Genomic DNA, 22,788 nt, shown 5'->3' on the forward strand with positions numbered 1-22,788 from the left:
CAAAAATATACATAGATGCTGTCATACGTAACCGAGTTTTATATTATGTCAGCTGTTTCCTGCATTTTAGCAAAGGGCAAAATCTGTCGTGTATCTTGCAATTCCTAAAACACTCTTACACCTGTATCTTATATAATCACCTCATTTTGATAGTAAGTGAAAAATTGATTAAATTACAATAGAAAAAAAAGAGAATAAATAATGAGTTTGCATGTATATCAAATGAAATGGTTGTATGGTGTTTATGTGTCCAATGGAGAATAAAAGATAAAGGCTTGAATATATAAAATACAAATTTGGTGTAAATAAAAAAAAAGGGAAACCGAAAAATAAAAGTTTAACTCGACAGGAAATGAAACTCCGCAGTTAACCTTTGAGTTCTTATGTTACTTGTGTAGAAATTAATACTTTTTCAGTGTCTCCACATCCATAAACTTTTGATGGAATACAAAAATTCAAGACTTTTGTCTTGTAGGTTAGGTTACGTCAAGATAAGTCAACTCAACAACCCTAACGAAATGAGAATTTAGATATCCATTTTTTTTTATTGTGATATTATTTATACGTATCCAGCAGCAACAAACAATTTCTATTCTATATGTAAATGCTGTTACTGCCACAATACAGCCTCGGAACAGTTGTATCCAATTATCAAATAACCATAAAAACGACAACTTTCCATCTATGTACGAATGAGTCGAGTCTACGAGGGGTAAACAAACCTAACAAGAATGTCTTAAGGTTATTAGGATGTCTTGTTCGTTCGTTCTGTTGGTCTCTCAGCTTTAGACCCGGATGTGGTCAAACAAAAGCCAATTCACACCCGTTGCTTCTTTCCTCCGACACCATACCAGCGTTGTATTATGAAAGACTCGATCACCAATAAGGCGGTGCACCTTCTTAACACTTTTACCGTACATAATTATAAGTTAAGGGTAAATGACGATGAGGTAATACGGGTAATAATTATTTTTGAGGGAACAAAACTGTTCTATCTAAAACAAGTTGAAATTAAGGCTTTTGTTTAAGCCCACACACTGCCCTGGTGAGGGTACCCGGTAGAAGGCTCCCAGGCCATCCAATGCATATGAATAAACCCTTATGATGACAGACAAATAAACCAACCACAACTACCTTCCTTTCCAAATCTAATGATCTTACGATATTTCTTAGTTGGGTTTAACATGTTAGTCTACGTGGGACTAACACAATAAGATGTATTTCCACTGGCGTAAACATAAATATTAGATATGAATAACCAACCTATAACATATATACGAGAAAGACTTGTGATCATTGCTGGGATGAGTTAAGATATGACACCCCGTCCACAACCCACACATTATTTTGTGTATAACTCGTATCATAATTTCCCTAGATGGTGGGGAGATACTTAGTGAATAGGACGAGCGGATTGCGTTATATATAATCCTTATCTCTTTGGGCACCCCCATTTCACCCAGCTGTCAATGGGCGCTTAACACTACTGTACATTTAGAGAAGTGAATGTCGTCGATTGCCGTGCCGGCCACTCAACCCCCTTGTGTACCGAAGGCTGTACAGCACACTGTATCCACACGCCCCTAGCAGATTGTTAGGCTTAAAGGTTAGGTTAAGTGCGGTTAAGAGGTTAGTTTAAGTTAAGTATTCTCTTAAATTAGCCATTTAGTGTGTATGTGTGTATGTGTGTAACTATTAAGATATAGAAGTACTCTATAAAAATACAATATTCACACCTTCAGGTGGCACATTAATTATGAGGGCGCTGGGCCTTTGTGTTTCAATGTCCAAGAAGTTACTGTAGCTTCTCATCATGTGCATCTCGTTAGCCTTCTGTGATGTTTGTTGATACACAGCTCATATATAGACAGTCATGATAACTGGCAGATGTGTTGCTTGTCACACTAACCGTTGTCCGAACCTGGTAGCTGAACTCCTATTCATGTGTGTCTGTATTTGTCTTCTGTGACAGGTGTCCCGAGGCCATCAGTGGTGTGGTTCGAGGACACTCACCTTCTTGACAGCCACATGGAGTCCCAGGATAGAGTCAATACGACGGCAGCGCCACCACCTGTATCCAACACAACAACCAACTCCTCGGGACCCACTATACAAACTATAGTAAATCAAACCTCAACAACACGGAGTTCGGAGTCCTTACAACACTTGACGAGAGAACCTTACAATACGCTTACGTTAGGACCTCTTACCAGAAATGACTTGAAATTATTGCTGACTTGTGAAGCCTCCAATAACAACCTGACACTACCCACGTCTGTAGTGGTGATGGTCGATATGAACCGTAAGTACATATATATATATATATATATATACTGTTAGGCGTTAAGAATGGTAACCTGGTAGTGTGGTGTCACTAAAAACTAATATAAGATTATGATCAAGTTGGTGTTCATATAAATATTCACATACTAATATAAGACATATGACATACAGACAGACACACAGGCACAGATACACACATATACACACACAGATACACACACACACACACACACATCACAACACCCTCCTCAACGTACGCTTCCCATCCTTTTAACTACAGTTTCCTACAGTGTCTCCATCACCATAATAGGACCATCATCATTATACTGTACCATCACCATTATACTACCAGCATTATACTGTACCACCACACCCATCACAAAATTAAATCATCACAACACACACCATTCATCACATGTTAACATTAAGCTTATTTGTGTAGTAATTAGTTTACAAAAGTAGTTTTTAGTCAATGTTGTTGTGTAAAAAGTGTATAACATTACATAATATTAGTGGTGGTGCAGTGAAAAGCCATCCCTCGAAAGCCGGTGACAGAGTATTTCAGCTGAGGATTATAATATTTGTTTTTGTCATGTGTGAAGACCGCCTGCCACAGTCTTCCAGTTAGGTCACCACGAGAGAGACAATACAGTACTGTTTTTTTACGAGCGTCTAGATACAGCGAGTAGAGTCATGTGTAATGTAGGCTGAGCTAAACAAAAGTAGGGTATTAATTGATGAGACTGATGAGAAGAGGAAATAAAAGAAATACATTATACAGAGCTGAGTTTATCATCCATCAAAATTATAGACTACGGGGTTTATCATCCACCAAATTATAGACCACAGGGTTTATCATTCACCAAAATTATAGACCACGGGGTTTATCATTCATTAACATTATAGACCACGGAGTTTATCATCCATCAAAATTATAGACCACTGAGTTTATCATCCAACAACATCATAGACCACTGAGTTTATCATCCATCATAAGTGAAATCGGCCATACTCTTTCACCCTCCAATTAGGCTCTAAGGCTTGTCAGTTCCCCAGCCCAAAAAGACACCTTCACTCTAGCCTGTCTTGGTAAATCCCATCTCCCTCAGCCCACCCTATACCTCGGTACTCTTACCGCCATGGCCTTCTCAATGGTCTCCTTCCATCACAGCCTGGCCCTCCAATAGGTTCTCCTACCCTCGGTCTCCATCCATAATACATCTCCCATTCTCTCCAGATGTCCGTAGCATTATGGTTGGCTTCCTTGTATATATTCCAACACATCGACTCAACTCTCAATTTTCTCTGAATGTGTTCCATTTTTAGCCTGTCCACTCGGGTGACTCTATGTGCTATTCTTGACACCTCCATCTCTGTATACGACTTTCTGTCTTCGTGGTCAACTTCCAAGTAAAAATACGAGTTTTATATTTTTTTCTCGGTATATTTGACTTATTTAATAGAGTAAAAAAAAAGTTAATCTATTTCTACACTGTATTGATTTTTCTATTTGAGTTCTTTTTTTCTCGTTTCATGTGTCTTTCCTGTAAAATTTTTCTCTTAAATGTTAGAACTCGGTCGTTTCCTTCCGCCTGTTGTTGTTATTCTACGTCTTACTTACCTTTATTGTCATACCATTATCTTATAGTTAGTCCTTTCGCTTACTCAACTCAGGCCATTTGAGAACAGCAAAGGAGAGACACTGCAAGATATACAAGACCACAGAGGGTAATGAAGACAGGTATACAGACAACATCACTTAGAAAAAGACACAAAGAAAATGTGAATATTTTGTAACTGTGAACTTAATGACAAAACCCCAAAGAATTGTTTGGATATGTTAAGAATGGAAATAAAGTTAGGGGAAAAAATACGACTTCCAACATTAACACAGCTGCGCTACCTACACCATCACCAACACAGCTGCAACACCATCACCAACAACACCATCACTAACACAGCTGCACCACTAATACCATCACCAACACAGCTGCACCACCAACACCATCACCAACACAGCTGCACCACCAACACCATCACCAACACAGCTACACCACCAACACGCGTCTCAACACCACAAAAATGACCCAGATAATGTGATTTATTTTTTTGTTCGTCATCCCATTTTCCATCTTTCTTCATACTTCTTTAATGTAATTTCCTCTCCCCTCCCTTCACACCTTTCTTCTTCAGATAATGTCATTTTCCTCCTCCACAGGTACAGAACCTCAGCCACACCTACAAACATTTAGTAAAGTTATGTTGTCACTGTGTCATATATACGGCAATCTGTCTTCGTATATCTATAATCACCAGTAGGACTCTATCGTGTGTTCCTGGGTCTATCTTCCTCATGCAAGCTGGTGTTGAGTATGTCAGTGGTGTAGTGCCAAGTTGTTTACACTAGTTTCCTCACTAAACAAGAACAGGAATTATAATTTGTGGGTTTGCTTTAGTGTCCATTTAATGATTCACGTTTAATATATCTGTTGCCAGTACCACCACTCACCCAGTACCATTCTCATCCATGACATCTCATCCTTACAGTACCGGCATTATCGGTAGTGGTACGGACTCCAAAGTTACCGCTGACGGCAGGCCGAGAGTACCAGGTGGTGTGTGAGGTGCGTGGATCCCGGCCCCCACCCACCATCACGTGGTATAACGCTGACAAGAGAATCGCCGGGGCCATAGACACGGTATGTGATAGTTTCTCCTGGTAGGTGCTTAGGTAGGTGGTAGCTAGGTTCCAGAAGCACTCGATGTGTTTGACTGTAAAGATACAAACTGAGTGAGATATTGATCCTGAAGCCAAAGGTTTCACACCCAGTACGTGGTAGGTGTGGTAGGTGTATATATACAGTATGTTACAAAAGCGTATATTGTTGTATTAGTGTGTAATTTACACTGCCGCAACTGACACCGTTTCACAAAAAAAACTCTGACATACGTGAGTGTAAAAACAAACGTGACAGTAAAATTATTCATGTGAACAAAAGTTTGTCTGCCTGGGAAAGGGGAAACGTTATATATCTATATATAACTACGAAAATTTCCTTATTTTTTCTGAAAAGAGAGAGCGGCTACCAATATGTGTCTCTAAACCGTGTTGAGCACATCATGGGCTGACCCTCCAGCTGTGTCACCATAAGGAAACAACTTACTGTCCAGGTAAGTAACAGCTCCCTGGTCCTTACAGTTTGTAGTGTGGAACTTATTATAGAATCTATTTCCAACGATAATTTGAAAAAAAAAAATGGGGTCTGTTTTGGTGGTGTGAGATAACTAACACTGGATAATTAAGTTCATAAGGAAATAACAAGAACAGATCAACCACCCGAAAGGCTAGCAAGCTGATAAGTGGTGAAATGATAAATAATATAAGAGAACAATATACATTTTTATCTATAGCCTAAGATATGGTCATGGTTCTGAATCATAATAAGGGGAAAACATTTTAATTTCTGGGATACTCCACCACTCTCAGAAAATTTATTCCACGCAGTATATTTCATCTTCATTAACGCTTACCTAATATCAGTTACTTTACACAAATTGCCACCAAATTTATTTTAAATCGCATTTTCACACATGTTACATGATGTATACATATACATAAAAATTCCATCGCTATGAAAGTGTTAATTTAATAGTGTAATAATACGGGAGATTGTATAATACAATAGGTTTTTTAATTACTCATCAGCAGCCACAGAAAATAGTAGATTATATGAGAAATTACACTAGAACAAGTTTATAGATATATCCTTTTGTAAATTACTTATATAGTTATGGGTATGAAAATAAATTATTAAGAAGAAACATAATTTAAGAGAATTATTTATTGTTCTTCAGCCTTCCTGCGACTGCTTCACCAAGTCTTATCCCTTCACAAGCGCTAACCACAAATCATGCTACAACACTCGGCATATAATGAAACCCCTTTAAATTTCTTCTCAGAATGGCTTGTAGCATAAACTCTTCAAGGCCTGATTTATGATTGTAACGTGGAAAACTAAGCAGTAGTAGTAGTAGTAGTAGTAGTAGTAGTTGTAGTAGTAGTAGCAGTAATGTTCAGTTCCCTCCACACTGCCTGGTTACAGAACAGAACTATGGCCCCCACTGACTCAATATACGAGGACATTTTTTCGGTGTTCTGGACATAAATCCAACACACTTTCATTTATTGAGCAGAGCAACACATGCTACCAGACTCATACCCCCTGTTCGTACACCAACTTTAAATCCCTAATGAGAAGCTGTTCAAGACCCCGTACTCTCTGTAACAAAAGTCCTCCCCTCAAGTAGAAATAAAAGCTGTAGTTAATATATTTATTTCTAAGCCATTTTCCTGCGAACAGTTCTATCATACAAAGTCCTACTAAACCAACTCCTTCATAACCCAGACACATCTAGGTCCCTACTCTAGCCCCTGATTCTGTATCCTCCTGACCCTATTTCTCAGCCTAAGATCCATTGACCTCATAGAGTCTGAAGATGTGGTGGAAACTGAAACTTCTCTCCTGTCTTCTTGAAACGAAGGTCCTTTAAGACTGACGGTCGATTAGGGACAGAATAAATGTAACATAATTGTATACTAAACCTTTATCACACAAGGAGGTATAGCACTTAACGTCTTCACTCCCCTCACTGTTGTCTAGTGCACATTTATAGTTGGGTAGATTGAGGTTACCCCTGATATAAATCCGTGACCCTTAGGACAGGGTGTGAGCAGTATATCCGCCCCCTTCTCTTCCTTCTAGCATTACAAAAGCAAATTAGACTACTGACTGTACACTGGAATATTTATAGATTTGAGAATTATGGATAAGAAAAGATACATTATTTTATGTATTTATTGAACATGTGAACAAATTGTAATAATTTTTCCTAGAAGATTAATGGGATGTTCATTCAATTAAACAATATATTCAGGGGAATCACTATACAAAAGAGTTCCCTTTACAGAACCTTCACTCACCCAAACAGCAGGTGGTCCTCGTGCGTGTTGACCGCTGGAAGCTGAAACACGATTCTATAATGGCCACATTCTTACAGCTGTGGCTCTGGTCTGGGTCAGCTACAGTAAATTCTCATTTAGTACAATATTGTAGGCGTATAGTGCAACAATATTCTGATTAAATAAACAGTTATATCGGAACTATGTTAAGTACAATGATGTAACTGACGTAGGTAATAGATATGAAAACGGTGCTGTATAATATGAAATTAATAATACTGGTTGCTTACTGGAAACATACATACGGGTTGGTACACTGGGTTTTATATACTGTATATTACAAAACAACGCTTGTTATCGTATCAGTTGTTGTAAATCATAGCATCAAAATAAACAAATAAAACCTGGATGGAAAATTATAAGACAACATTGTAAAATTTCCAGCAAGTAAGATTCAAATACCTTCAGTAAAGATGATGATTCCATCAGAGGTTTGTAGTTAGCTGATTTAGTGCAGCTTGTTTTTGAGCTCTTAATTCTGAAATAATACCACTTCCACTATCTGAAGAAATAAATAATAATGGTTAAATCATTCACCCAACTCAAGAAAAGCGAAGGAATTGTACCAACTCTTATTTCCCACATTTAGTTTATTTACACTTTCTGCAGAAAATCTAAATATAAACTTGATGAGTAATTTCCATGCTTCTGAAAGTTTCGTAAGTTTTGTTTCTATTTGCATGAATGTGATCATCTAGATTAATTGGAAACTTACTCTAAAAGTAAACCTTTTAATCGCGGTGTTACTACTTATTCCTTAAATTATTCAAATATTAAACACTGTTGTTATTTTGTACCTCCACCCAGAAATGTATCATCGTAAATTTTTAGATACCCTATCACACCACCTCCTAACTCTCCACACAGCACCACACCACACCACACCACGCCACACCACACCACACCACACCACACCACACCACAACTCGGCACCCCACCCTAGGAGCACCAAACCCTCCACTCCACCACACCTTACAGTGTTGGGGTGCAGCCACACGAGTGTATTAACTGGTAAGCCTTCAATAAACGTTAAAACCTTGCATTTCCAGTATAAAAAGAAATTTAGAATCGCATTCATATTTTTCACAAATATTCTGAAAGTGATTACACCAGTTTTATTTAACGTCAAAAACTATTATTATCTACAGATACCAACAGAAACTCTTATTATACCTGCAACTGTGGGCAGAGTATTGTGTTCGATTCTTTCTGTCTGTGAATGTGTGTGTCACCCATATTGACCCTTGAACCACACAACCCTTGGAGCATACTTTCCACCAAAAAGACGTGGAAATAACTCTCTGAAACCACAATACCTTGCCAAGGCTCACGTTCTTCGTCAATACATTTCCATAGTTAACTCCTTTTATTATTATCCCTATATCAGCCTCTGTAGGAAACAACACACCAAATGCCTTTATTCTTCAAGTATCATTTTAAATTCATTAACTTCATGGCACGAGAACTGGCATCCAACCCTTACTGCTAGCGGAAGTGTCTAGATCTCTGCTGAAAACGAAAGCTTCCTCTTTCTCTCTCTCTCTCTCCTCCTGGGAACCACCGACGTTGGAAAATGCCTTGGCTTCACGGACTGTTTGAAACTCAAGACAAGAACGTGCACCGCTACGATACCTAAACTTTCACTAAGATTAACAATCACCTCTCGAGGCAGCACAGGGCAACTTACACCCCTCCTGGCCTGTGCGGGGTTTGCAGTATTAACTTAATTGCTATCATAATCACTAGGTAACAGAACCACTAATATGTTCCATTATATAGCAACGTATATTGATCGGGTTTAGTAATTAAGCCCCAGAATGTTGGAGCTGCAAGAGAAACAACCAAACAACATGTTTTAACTTAACGAGAACAATAACGAGAGCACTAAGTTTTCTTTCCTGTTCACAAACAATACTTAAGTGTCCTTAATCTTTCCTCCGGGATGCTTAGCGTGGTTTAAGGACCCTCGCAGCCAGCCAGCCCTCGGTGTTAGAGACAGTTGTGGGCGCTGTGTTAGAGTGTGTATCTCAGTCTTTTTCGTACGGGTTTCAAACTGATCTTTACGACACTCTACATGCCTTTATTTAGCTACGTCATTGTTCTCATTAAACAATTCAGCCTAGTCCACCCTTATGGGTTCTCTCATGCTCTACCACAAAGAAGAGGGAAGCACGCAATATCCTCCGAGCAGGGAACATTGGGTGTATGCTCGTTAGTATCCCATAAGAGGAAGTTCGGCAAGACTCCCGTACCAACATCCGATATACATATCCTGATTTACTGTACTGTTTCACCGTCAACCCGGTTATCCCCCCACCCTACAAGACAGACAACAGTATTTGGGGAACAAAACTGTCTTTTAGGTTACTTTAGTGGACTTATACTTTGAAATCTGTTTTCCTTGATATAGTGTGTTTACCTGTCCACTATCTTAATAACTTGCCGTCATAACTACATAACTATCAAATTGAATCGTTGCCATACATAACCAACTCCTTCAACCCGATATATATCAAGACCAGAATTTACCGTCTTTTCCCAATAATTCAGGATGTTTGGCTTCACCAAAACTTTTGTACGAAAACAGAACTTTCAAGACCACTTCTATACTGGACTAGGCAGATGGCTTGGCTAAATTGGCTTCGTCGTGGGAGTTCCAGATTGTTTGATGACAATATACAGACTGGAGTGAACATATAACTATTCTCCCATCACGACTCGTTGCACCTCATCCTCCAGAAACTATATTTACTTCCAATTATCCCCTTTTAAGAACGTATTTTAAGTGCGTAAAAATAAAACAAACTGTGCTAGGCCTATTGGAGGATGGAGGGCGAGCGGCTCCTATCTCCACCCAATCATTATCACTCATAAATCTGCCCTCCAGCCTGGATTGAAACTTCCCAAGGTAATTACCTAAGTGATGTATTTGGTAACTTGTTCATCTCACAACTCCACCTCTGAACTAATTTGCACCCCATTACGTTCCTAAAACCAAAATCCTTTAATTTAATTTTTTATGAGTTTTCTTGATTTAATAGTTTAAGTATCTCATTTATATCACCTTTATTTAACCCAATCTTTCGTTTCTGTAATTAAATCATATATCTCTTCACTCTATGACTCTCAAGTGGCTAATAAGTCGGTTTCCTTAATTTATCTTTACATGGAAGATTATTGATGCTCGGGATTAACTTCCTCAACCTTCTCTAAATATTTTCAAGATATTTTGCGGCTGAGAGTTGAGGCCACCATCTTCACTTAACCTCGACCGCACTATCTCCCTTAACGCTCCTTTAATACATTAATAATATGTTCTTTAAAACAATCTGGGACTCTAATGGAATTTTCTCTAAGTTTATCTAAGTTATTTCAGGTATGACTTATTTATAACCTTTCCCTCGTAACTCACTCATATCATCAACGAAACTTTTTTTTTCTATTTAATGAAATTAAATTGAGTGAATTATTCTTTCATCAATAAATTCCTTGATGATAAAACTTGAACAAATCGCAAGAAATTCTCAGATTCTTAATTCCCATTCAGGGTTGTCTACTTATTTAGTTTTGAAGTTCTCTATAATGTAATGCAATTGATGGTCCAGTTCCTTCATCTCTTACTAAGTTTCCCTTCCTATATAACAGAATTTAATAGTTTATATACTACCCGTGTTATTAAGTCTACTCTACTTTCGTTCAGCTATAACTAAATTATTTCTGATTTTTGGTACAGCACTTTTAAGTTTTCCCTCAGAACGACTCCTACCTTTACATACATCTCTGGCTAATTTTTTCACCATTGTTACTGTGTTATTGTGTTACACATTCCCATACCTTTATCATCTACCAATTTCAAGATCATGACAACCTAGGAACTACTCCTTCGTGTGAGCTGCCGCCCCGTCCCTAGACAGATGTACCCCTGCCCTAGACAGATGTACCCCTGCCCTAGACAGATGTACCCCGTCCCTAGACAGATGTACCCCGTCCCTAAACAGATGCACCCCTGCCCTAGACATATAGACCCCAGTCCTTGCATACAGATCGCTTCCGCCATGGAATCTGTCCCAGCTGTCGATGAAGTTCCTCCTGCACTGAGGCAGATAATGACTCTGTTCCCCTTGCCAGACATGATATTGGCCAGTCTGTCTGCCAAGTCTCTCACTCCAGCTCCTGGAAAACACACCCTCAGCCTGTTTCCTCCGTCACTGTTACAGAGGACACGACCCAAATACCTTACTTATGAATCCCCAAATAATGATGCTACCTTGCCATAATCTGGGTCCATCTTACTTTTTTTGTCCTCCAGAAGAAAAAAAAAGTTAGTGCACTTAGCTGGTTCAGTGTTATATCATTTATGATCAGTTTCCACAGTTCAGGAGAAAAATACTACTATACTAGACTCTCCCAGCCTCTTCCCCAGCATCACATTCCACTCCGCTTGTCTCAGTTACACCCTCAAGGAGACAAAGAGCTATTCTACACCGAGAACAGAAGACATGGCTACACAGTTAATTTCACGTAAACCCGATAGCTAACCGGGGGACAACTTGTCTTGACAAAGGTCGGTGATCAACTCGGGTACGATTGTAACAAGAAAGTATAATTGAACGCAGGAAAAGACTCAGCTGTCAATGTGGAGCTCTTGTCTGTGTTTTTAGTCTTCATGGTTTATGGGGACAGTACACGAGTCGACAAGACTGTCTTTAGGGTATATAGAAATTTATTCGATTGATTCGTGAGACTATGACTAGTGTTGACCAGTTTTGACACAAGATTTTTAACAAGAGGTATTAGCGATTGGGAACCACTTCGCATTCATAGTACCCTGTCATAACACATAAACCCTCCGCACCATAAACTTGTTCCCAGTTACACATAACCCCCTGTAAGGATTTAGGCGTACTGTATTCACGCGCACCCCGCCTTGTTTGAGTCGTGTGATCTTCCGTACATTTCGGTACTGTTCAATTGGATTCGGGGTTTCGTTTCGTTTGGTTGGTAGTAGTTCACCTCGGCCGGGCCGGACAGAGAGAGACGTCCTAAGGTTGGATGAGTGACTCGTGCTGGCTGGTTCACACCCTACCCCACTGTTGTCTCCAGCTATCGTTCCAATTCAGTGGCCTTCACCGCTGCTTCCACCTATCCCTGAAGGCCAAGTGGTCCTCGTCTCCCAAGCTAAATGAACCTCACCGCTACCGTCATCCACCCCTCGAGGCTCCATGGATGTCATCGCTAGTCTTCCACCTCCCCAAGCCAAGTGGACTTCACCTTCTTACTGTTAATGTTGATTGTTAGTATGGATAGCTCATTATCAGTTTGGCAAGCCAGTGTTGTGGGGCAGCTTTTCGGCATTTCAGTGTTCCTGTTTTATGTTGGTTATTTTGTTCGGTTTTGTTATTATGTGTATCGTAATCCTAGAGGAGATGGCTTGTTTGATTTTATTAATTTTTTTAACAAATGCTTTTTGGATGATGATAAATAATAAAAACGATACAACAATGCACAGAACCTAATAGAACCTGACCTAACCAACCAAAGAACCTTACCTAACCTTACCTAACTTCATAGGGGGGCTCCGCCTCCAGGACCCCCCCCTGCCATATTTAGTAGAAAGTACTTATTTTTATGTCTGGTTTTAATGAAAGTAACTTTGTTGAAGCGTCAAATTGTTATTTTACATTTTTTGTGGTCGTGAGGGAACGCTGGGACCGAAAGTAAACAAACAGCAGACGACAACACGCGCCGCCGACAACAGATTTTTGTGGAGGAATATTTATGGTAAATAATTTCTTCGCCTACAAAGCACGTAGAGATATCATTTTAGTGACATATGATCAGCTTTTCACCGTGTTTTACCTCATAATTTCCTGAACCCTTCACACCCTGCTTATTACATGTGGTTTATGGTCGTAATAGAGAAAAACTAAAAATAAAAATAAATTAATTGTTCTACATATAATTAATCAAATAGAAAGTTGTATCGTTTTTATAACTTACCATCCCAAGTATATCTGTGGAAACAAATAACGAAATCGAACAACTAATGGTGTTAGCCATCTACTGAGGTATTACCCATGTAATATTATCCAGCCACACTACCTCATAACCCTCCACACCATGTAATAGTACCCTGCCACACTACCTCATAACCCTCCACACCATGTAATAGTACCCTGCCACACTACCTCATAACCCTCCACACCATGTAATAGTACCCTGCCACACTACCTCATAACCCTCCACACCATGTAATAGTACCCTGCCACACTACCTCATAACCCTCCACACCATGTAATAGTACCCTGCCACACTACCTCATAACCCTCCACACCATGTAATAGTACCCTGCCACACTACCTCATAACCCTCCACGCCATGTAATAGTACCCTGCCACACTACCACATAACCCTCCACACCATGTAATAGTACCCTGCCACACTACCTCATAACCCTCCACACACATGTAATAGTACCCTCTACCTCATAACCCTCCACACCATGTAATAGTACCACCACATAAACCCTCCACACCATCTAATAGTACACTACCACACACATAACCCTCCACACCATGTAATAGTACACTACCACACACATAACCCTCCACACCATCTAATAGTACACTACCACACCACCCTCCACACCATCTAATAGTACACTACCACACCATATAACCCTCCACACCATCTAATAGTACACTACCACACCACATAGCCCTCCACACCATCATAACCCTCCACACCATCTAATAGTACACTACCACACCACATAACACCATCCCACACACATCTACACCATAGTACACTACCACACCACATAACACACATCTAACCATAATAGTACACTACCACACCACATAACCCTCCACACCATCTAATAGTACACTACCACACACCACATAACCCTCCACACCATCTAATAGTACACTACCACACCATATAACCCTCCACACCATCTAATAGTACACTACCACACCACATAACCCTCTCCACACCACATCCCTCCACACCACACCATATAACCCTCCACACCATGTAATAGTACACTACCACACCATATAACCCTCCACACCATCTAATAGTACACTACCACACCATAACCCTCCACACCATCTAATAGTACACTACCACACCATATAACCCTCCCACCATCTAATAGTACACTACCACACCACATAACCCTCCACACCATCTAGTACACTACCCACACCATATAACCCTCCCACACCATCTCCATAGTACACTACCACACCATATAACCCTCCACACCATCTAATAGTACTACCACACCATATAACCCTCCACACCTAATAGTACACTACCACACCACATAACCCTCCACACCATCTAATAGTACCACACCACATAGTACCACTACCACACCACATAACCCTCCACACCATCTAATAGTACACTACCACACCATATAACCCTCCACACCATCTAATAGTACCACCACATACCACCACATAACCCTCCACACCATCTAATAGTACACTACCACACCACATAACCCTCCACACCATCTAATAGTACACTACCACACCACATAACCCTCCACACCATCTAATAGTACACTACCACACCACATAACCCTCCACACCATCTAATAGTACACTACCACACCATATAACCCTCCACACCATCTAATAGTACACTACCACACCACATAACCCTCCACACCATCTAATAGTACACTACCACACCATATAACCCTCCACACCATCTAATAGTACACTACCACACCACATAACCCTCCACACCATGTAATACTACCCGGCTACACCATCACCTAACGCCACAATCACCCCTTCCTGCAGACCTCCGCGGATGGTAACGTCACCACCAGTACTTTAGTCTTCACGCCGAGGCCAGAAGACCATGGTTCCTTCCTGAGGTGTGTGGCGGAGACCCGGGCCGTCAACGCTACCATGGAAGACTTCTGGAACCTCACTGTATACTGTAAGTAGTTCACCTGTGCTCTGTAACCTCCAAGTATACTGAAAGTAATTAAACTGTGCTCTAAACCTTCACAATACAGTGAAAATAATTCAATTGTACACTGCAACGCTTACAGTACTGTACATTGTAAGTAATATGACTGTGCACCGAAGCCCTAACTACTCACTATAAGTTTTCATATACAGTGACACGCCATCAATAACTGTAATAATAATCCTATCCTGCACTATGTCCTTCAAACTTCACTGTAAATAATTTTATTGTACACTGTAACTCCCATAATAGAGTGCAAGTAACCCTATTTTGCACTTTTAACTTTGGTAGCACATACTTAGCACTCTAAACCCCCACAATGCACAATAAGTAACTATGTTGTAAATTATACCATTCACAATACATCATAAGTAAATGTCGCTATCCAGTACAGTGTACCCTCACAATACACACTTAACTAATTCCACTGTGCACTGTAGTCTTCAACATACAATACAATTAATTTTATTGTGCACTGTATCTATGATTCTATTTGTTTATCCTATCAACACTATTATTTAAAAGTCAACAATATACATATTCAAGTTTCTTTGACCCTCTAAAGCCTTGTCATTTAAAATTCACCAAACAAAGATGACTCCCCTAGTTCATCCTTTCTTTCTAATCCAATTTAATCTTCAGATAACTCAGTGTCTATTCTAGCTTTTATTCTATATAAAATTATGTTGAGTAAAATTTTACCAGTATAACTTGATAAACTAATTATCCTAAATTGGGTGCACTGTAAGATTTTTTTTTTTTATATATAATACTGGAAATATCTTTTTTAATCACAGTCTTCCTCCTTATATATAAAGTCACATATTGTATTCAAATATTTAATACCAGCCCATTTATGTTGGAAATTCTGCTGGAAGCTGATTAACCTAACAGCTCTTATCATTTTTCATTTTGCTCACAGCTGAGGCAGCTTCCAAAATTGGTTAGCTTAATTTTTCTTTCGTTTCTTACCACGAACATTTCTTCATACTCTACCACCTTTCTTCTGCATCAAACAGATAATGCTATCAGCTTAGGCATCAAGGATTACTTAACACCCTCACATTTGCCATCAATATATGATAAATCTTACAAGAATTACATTAATTTAAGGATAGCCATATGTACAGTATATAAGACGAGTGTTATCATGCAAGAAATACAATTTTTCTCGTACTTCTCCCATAATCATGTCCTTTATTACTTAGATTATCTTCCTGGCGCCTTTTAAACGTCTAAATACGTCTTCTGAGAACGTCTTTCCCTCACACAGACCTGCCTAATGCGACTGCCAGCTTCGGTTCGTCGCTGGACTCTGGTAACATCAAGGAAGGTGATGACGTTTACTTCGAGTGTTCCATTCAGGCCAATCCGAAGGTGTCCCACGTCTCCTGGCGGCACAATGTGAGTCACCTGTAGTAGCTGTGGTGGTGACTGTGGTGGTGGCGGCGGCTGTGTGACTGGTGGCGGTGGTAGCCGTGTGACTGGTGGTGGTGGTAGCCGTGTGACTGGTGGTGGTGGTCGTGTGACTGGTGGTGGTGGTCGTGTGACTGGTGGTGGCTGTGTGACTATGGTGGTGGTGGTCGTGTGATGGTTGTGGTGGCTGTGTGACTGTGGTGGTGGTGGTGGCTGTGTGATTGGTGGTGGTGACGGCTGTTTGACTGTAGTGGTGGTTGTGTAATTTTTGTGGTAGTTGTATGGTTGTGTAGCTGTGGTGGTTGTTGTGTGGTGGTGGTGGTAGTAGAGGCTGTGTAAACGTAGTGGTGGTAATTACTGTGGTGGTAGGGGTTTGTTGTGCCTCCATTTTAGTTTTCGTAGCTGTAATTATGACGTAAATTCTACTAGTGTGGCAGAAGTTCCATTGAAACCTGAAAGGACCAGAACACTCACTCTAAAATGTTAAAATAAAGCTCACTACCCCTTCCGCGAGTTGGGCAGGTGAGTATAACCACCTCCATCAGTTTATTAGATCACCACTAGTTGGGAGCATGATCCATATCACACTAATAGGTATTTACATTGTTTACATTTACAGGGAATATATCTCCAACTTTTGATTCGTGTTGCCACTTACTGCAGAATGAGATACTGGTCCCTAACGTGTCAGCTGGCGTGATCATCAGTAACCAGAGTTTGGTGCTGCAGGGGGTGGTGAGGGCTCAGGCGGGTCGCTACTCCTGTCATGCACATAATGTGGTCGGCGATGGCAGCTCTAACACACTCAGGCTCGATGTTAAATGTGAGTATCTCGAGGTAAGACTGAGTGTGTTGCTCAGTAACTCGAATGAACTTTGTAATTGTTCTGATTATGCGAAATACTTTGTAATTACTTAGTCTCCTTTAAATACCCAAACATATCCGTCTATCTCCTTGAATTAATTTTGAACAGCATTAAACAATTTCTTACATACATTTGGAATAATTCCTCATTTTTCCCATCAAGTAACAGATTCACTCATATTTTTTAATGCAGTTACTTGATCTACTGTATACATCTTCCTCATTTTCTGAACACAGTATTAAATTACCTTAGCACGTTCTTGGCTATAATTTCCTCATTTATCATAATATATAACTGCCGTGGCATACTGAAAATATTTGTCTAATATAGTTATCCTCTATAATTGTTACATGTATGTTAATCATCTTTCCCACTGTACAGGGAAGCTATACACGCTCTCTGCCACTCCCCGGGTAGTCAATAATGCCTACATGCTGCCCTACAAGTGGTCTTTTCATCAATTTGAGTTATTATTTGGCATAATACGCTGTTACTAATAACTTCTATTTAATATTTTTGAAGTATGCTTGCCATAATTCCCTGGTAACCACAATAGTTTACAAATTACTGTCCATTTCAAGTACTACTAATCAAGGTTTCCAATAAACACAAAGTCTAAGATATTACTATATTACAAAGCCATAATGGTTCATCTAAAACACAACAAATTCGACAAAATAGGTGTATTTCTCTGGCACCAGACGCCCCCGTGTGCTCACCTGGGCAGGTCACAAGCTACGCTGTGAGTCGCGACGAAGACGCCGAGGTCACGTGCTCCGTGCAGGCCAACCCACTGCAGGCAACCTTCCAATGGACGTTTAATAACACAGCGGATACCATCGACGTCCCAAAAGGGCGTTTCACCTCCTCCAGCAGCCACAGCGTCATTACGTACACTCCCATGACCTCCCTGGACTATGGTACGCTGCTGTGCTGGGCGTCCAACGAGATCGGTACTCAGAGGGAGCCTTGCGTCTTCCACATTGTGCCCGCAGGTAAGGCACTCACAAGCTCCTCAGACTAACAGAACACTAAAGTAATACAGGTTTTGTTGTAGCTGTACCTTGTAAACCAAATACTGTACCGGGTAGTGGTCGTGTGGACAACTATGAGGCTAAGGCGGTAAGATATATTAATACCACGATAATTTATGTATTAGTCTTCTCCACAGGCCTTTGAAGTTGTTGATAAAACTTTTATTTGTTTTGAGAGATGAGACCTTAAAATATCATAACATACTTCATGCCATTTTATTGGTCTATATAGTCAGAATTTGAACTGTTTTGTCTTCATGTGGTTTATATTTATACTGCATTAAGGATGAGCTCTAAGGTATTCCTACTATGTAAATCATAACTAATATAATGAGTCTCGGCCTAAGGATTATTCGTTACGAGGAGATAGTCAGGTTGGGAGATCTTTCTGTTATCTATATATCTGTTCATTTATTCTCTTCTGACAATACAACCAGAGAAAATAATTCAAAATACTATTTTTTGGGTAATGTTAAGTATAGAAACGCCTCCCTAATAAAATCCTTCGACAAAAAGTCTTACCAATAAATGGAATCTTTTATTTCATTCAGACAATGTTTGTAGTGTTTTTGACATCCAGTTAAAGTTAGGGAGAAACACTGCATCCGCTGGACCAATAAGATGGGAGGAGGCGCTGTGTTGGTAAGCACCGAAACATTCCTCACATAAACGAAACGCCCAGTTGATGTAATTAATGCCACTCAGCCAATCAAGGAGCCAACCTCATGTCTCACGATTGGCGACTATGGTCCTCCACTTCAAAGGTTTTCGGCTGCCATTACTAACCCTCTCATATTTATTTTCTCTTGGGCAAAGCCAACATTTTCTCCTCCTAGTTCCTTGTCCGCATATTGTTGGGCAGTGACGAAAAGTGGAGAAGTTTTCTAAGCTTTGATATATGAGTGTAAGCGTTAGAGTTTCTTCGATATTATTGGAAATATACTTCATCATATCCTACATAATAATATTGTATAGTCGGACAAATAAAGCCTCAGAACCCAACAAGTATAGAGAAGGACAACCGACCTGTTAATAATGTAAAGGTAAGGGGAGACGAGGAGTGATAAGAGAAGGTTGGGTCTCGACGAACATATTCCGCCGACTGTACTTGTATTTCCAAGACCACAATAATTTCATGTTCCTTAAACTTTTCTGACAACAGATAAGTGTTATTTTCTGTAATTACTTCCCCAGAAAGTCTCGGATCCTTCTACTATGGTTTCTCCTATACACAAAGATCCCTATAAAAATCGCTACTTTTACCGAAGGTCTTCCCTGTGTAACTCCTCCGATAACCTGTTTCCATTAATCCCCTCGCTTAATTGGTCCCAGTCTTCTCGCCTAATTGATCCCGATCTTCTTCAGGTAAGCCGGACCCGCCAAGTAATTGTACGATAGGAAGCAGGACCCGCACCTCCGTCAGGGTGAAGTGTGTGGCGGGGGGCAGCGGCGGCCTCACCCAACAGTTTTTCCTGCAGGCGAGACTCCAAGATGGCCAACACGTCCTCAACCTCACCTCTTCCTCACCAGCATTCTTAGTGAGTTGTTCTATTGTTAACTTGGAACTAAAGGCTGGGTATCTCCCTGTTGCTCTGTACATAAAGTTTTTATTCATTTTCCTTGCTGGTGGATTTATTACATACTAACATTGTTGATTCTTCAAACACATTAAAAAGGCGCAGGGAGAGATGAGACAGAAGCATCCCCTTGCCAGAGATGGGTGATATTTGAAGCACAAAACACACATGAGTTAGGAGTTCCACACAGTTTTTATTGTGAGATATAAATGAATTTGGGTAGACAAAGGTTCAGCAGAATTGAATTTCAACAGAAAAGTCATGGACCCTCCATGATGTCTTCGTGGGTCGATGAAGGGTGGGTGGTGGTGGGGCACTGCTCGTCACAACACTCACTGTGGGAATACCGAGACTAAGGAAAGAGTTCACAGTTGTACCAGAGGTGATTTAGAGCAGTGTGGAACCTTCTAAGAATTGAATATGGCATAAAAAAAAACGAAATATCCAAGTTTTCATGTTTGTGATTTATGTATATCAACTCCCCTGATAACACACACGACACAATAATTATCTAAATGTAATTAAACATAGACTAAAATAACGAGAATGTGCAAATAACAATAAATAAATATGTGAACAAGAAAGAATTAACTGAGAAACTTTCATCATGACGCACAGCACCAAGAAGTTAGTAGATAAACCAGAATTAATTTGGAAGTCTGTATGTTTTGTCTGTTTACACGTAAGAAATATACCAATGAGCGTGTGTTTGTCCGCCGCTCTTAACTCTCGGGTAGATAATAGGGGAATGTGTCGGGATAATCATCTTCAGAACCTTACGTTAACCCACAGCAGAAATAACAGTCCACATTCCGTTGCTATAGTTGGGTAGGATGAGATTAAATTGGTCAGGAATGTCAACACGTTTACACCTTACCAGAGAAAAAAGCATATGTTAAGGTATTGTTACTCCGTGTTTGAGGCGAATGACAAATGAAAGAGAAGGGGAAAATATGAGGTAATGATGAGGTATTGTGGTATATGTTTACTTCATGAGGGGGGATATTATTGGCTGCATCCCGCGAGACAAAGGAATTTGGAATTATGATTCGTTGACCTTGCATGATGTCCGTACCCCCCTTACCCCTTTTTACTAATACTACAGTAAGCTCAGAGACAATGTTGCCACGAGGAATGTTGATGTGGTGGAGTAAATGAAGGAGAACATTTTGAAATTGCTGTTCTGTCAATTTTGGAAGAATTTCAATGTAATTTTAAATATTGTTGTTGGCTGCCACAGCGAGTTTGTATTTTTACCCAAATCTTTTCACCGTTTCAAAGTAATAGATAACCTAATAACGCCTGTGAGTATGCCAGGCTTCCTCCCTTAAGTCTCTATATAAAAATGTCGGTTAAATTAAGTCATTCCATAAAACAAGGTCAACTATGCAAGGGAAAAATTAATGTTAATGCTATCATATAAGAAGTTGAAACTGAGAAAAACTTGGATGTTGTTGTCAGACCAGCTGAAGGAGTATATGGTTGGGGAAGAAAGGAAAAGTGAGGACATCTGGAAGGAGCTGCCTGATGTTCTTACAGAGGCGGAAGCGCAAGCAATCAAGCACACAAAGGAAATCCTCCAGGAGAAGATAGAGTATCGTAAAAGAGGGGCAGAAGAACAAAGAATTTCTTCTAAAGTTATTCGCGAAAGACAGAGAACAAGGAAATGCATCCGGGACAAGGAACAATGCTCTCGTCGTTCTTCTGTTCAATAGGGGTAATATACCTCTCGTAAATTCTGTTGTATAGACCAGTCAGTCTCCTGCCACTTGAGTGTAACTAACATTCGTTTACACAATACTCGGGAGTCTGCCGGTAGTCTTGATCCTTGTTCACATCCTTTCACAACCCGTGACCCTTTCACGGGTCACTTTTTCACAAACCACGATCCTTTCACCCAGTGATTCTCACGCCCCGTCATCTCCACACCCAGTGAGCCTTTCACGCTCCTTGATTTATCACCAATATTTTCCTCAGATACACTGGTACTTGTATGGGAGACAGACAGACTCTCACTGGTACATAGCTAGAAGGGAAAACCACAACTTGATTTATATTTTTCAACATAGATTTCCCCGACTTCAGTACACTTACTTCACATGCCTTTCAAACTCACTATGCCAGTCTTATTGCTTTTCCTCAAACCATGTCTCAGTAGCCTCCTTCAGCCCCTTATCAGGTTCTGAAACGAAAGACAGTCTTGGGGGTCTCATCTGGTTATAGGGAGGATGGCTGAGTTGATCGAAACCACAGTCGTGAATAGACATCTTTGTGAAACGGGTTTTGTGGGTCACTACATTGTCGTGTAGGAGCAGTAGTACACTTCTACTTGGCATTCCCCGTCGTTTCTCTCGGATGATGTCGCTCAGTTTTCACATAGTCTGCATACAGCCGACGCTGATCGTTGTTTTATACTGCAGGTAATGCATCAGTAAAATCCATTTTCTATCACTGACAATCACGGCCACGAGCTTATTGGCAGAGTTAACTTTTGAAATTTTTGGGTCAAGATAACTCGGTTACTTCCTAAACAAGGATTTCATGTTTGACCAGGAGTCCTATTGAATAGTTAAGTTCTCCTTTACCGTCACTAAA

The 22,788-nt window shown here is 40.1% G+C and overlaps 1 protein-coding gene across 2 annotated transcripts in view; it reads left to right on the plus strand.

Annotated features, from left to right (window-relative positions):
* Positions 1 to 22,788, plus strand: part of LOC121872924 (hemicentin-2-like) — a 97,512-nt gene that overhangs the window by 69,180 nt on the left and 5,544 nt on the right. For both annotated transcript variants that reach the window (XM_042376053.1, XM_042376054.1), the window contains exons 6-12: positions 1,973 to 2,302; positions 4,831 to 4,982; positions 15,127 to 15,268; positions 16,575 to 16,705; positions 17,381 to 17,540; positions 18,284 to 18,577; positions 19,982 to 20,154. In XM_042376053.1, coding sequence (XP_042231987.1) covers positions 1,973 to 2,302; positions 4,831 to 4,982; positions 15,127 to 15,268; positions 16,575 to 16,705; positions 17,381 to 17,540; positions 18,284 to 18,577; positions 19,982 to 20,154 — 1,382 coding nt within the window. The remainder of the gene's footprint in view (positions 1 to 1,972; positions 2,303 to 4,830; positions 4,983 to 15,126; positions 15,269 to 16,574; positions 16,706 to 17,380; positions 17,541 to 18,283; positions 18,578 to 19,981; positions 20,155 to 22,788) is intronic.

Source organism: Homarus americanus, unplaced genomic scaffold (assembly GCF_018991925.1).
Source record: "Homarus americanus isolate GMGI-L3 unplaced genomic scaffold, GMGI_Hamer_2.0 scaffold11022, whole genome shotgun sequence".
NCBI classification, from domain to species: Eukaryota; Metazoa; Arthropoda; class Malacostraca; order Decapoda; family Nephropidae; genus Homarus; species Homarus americanus.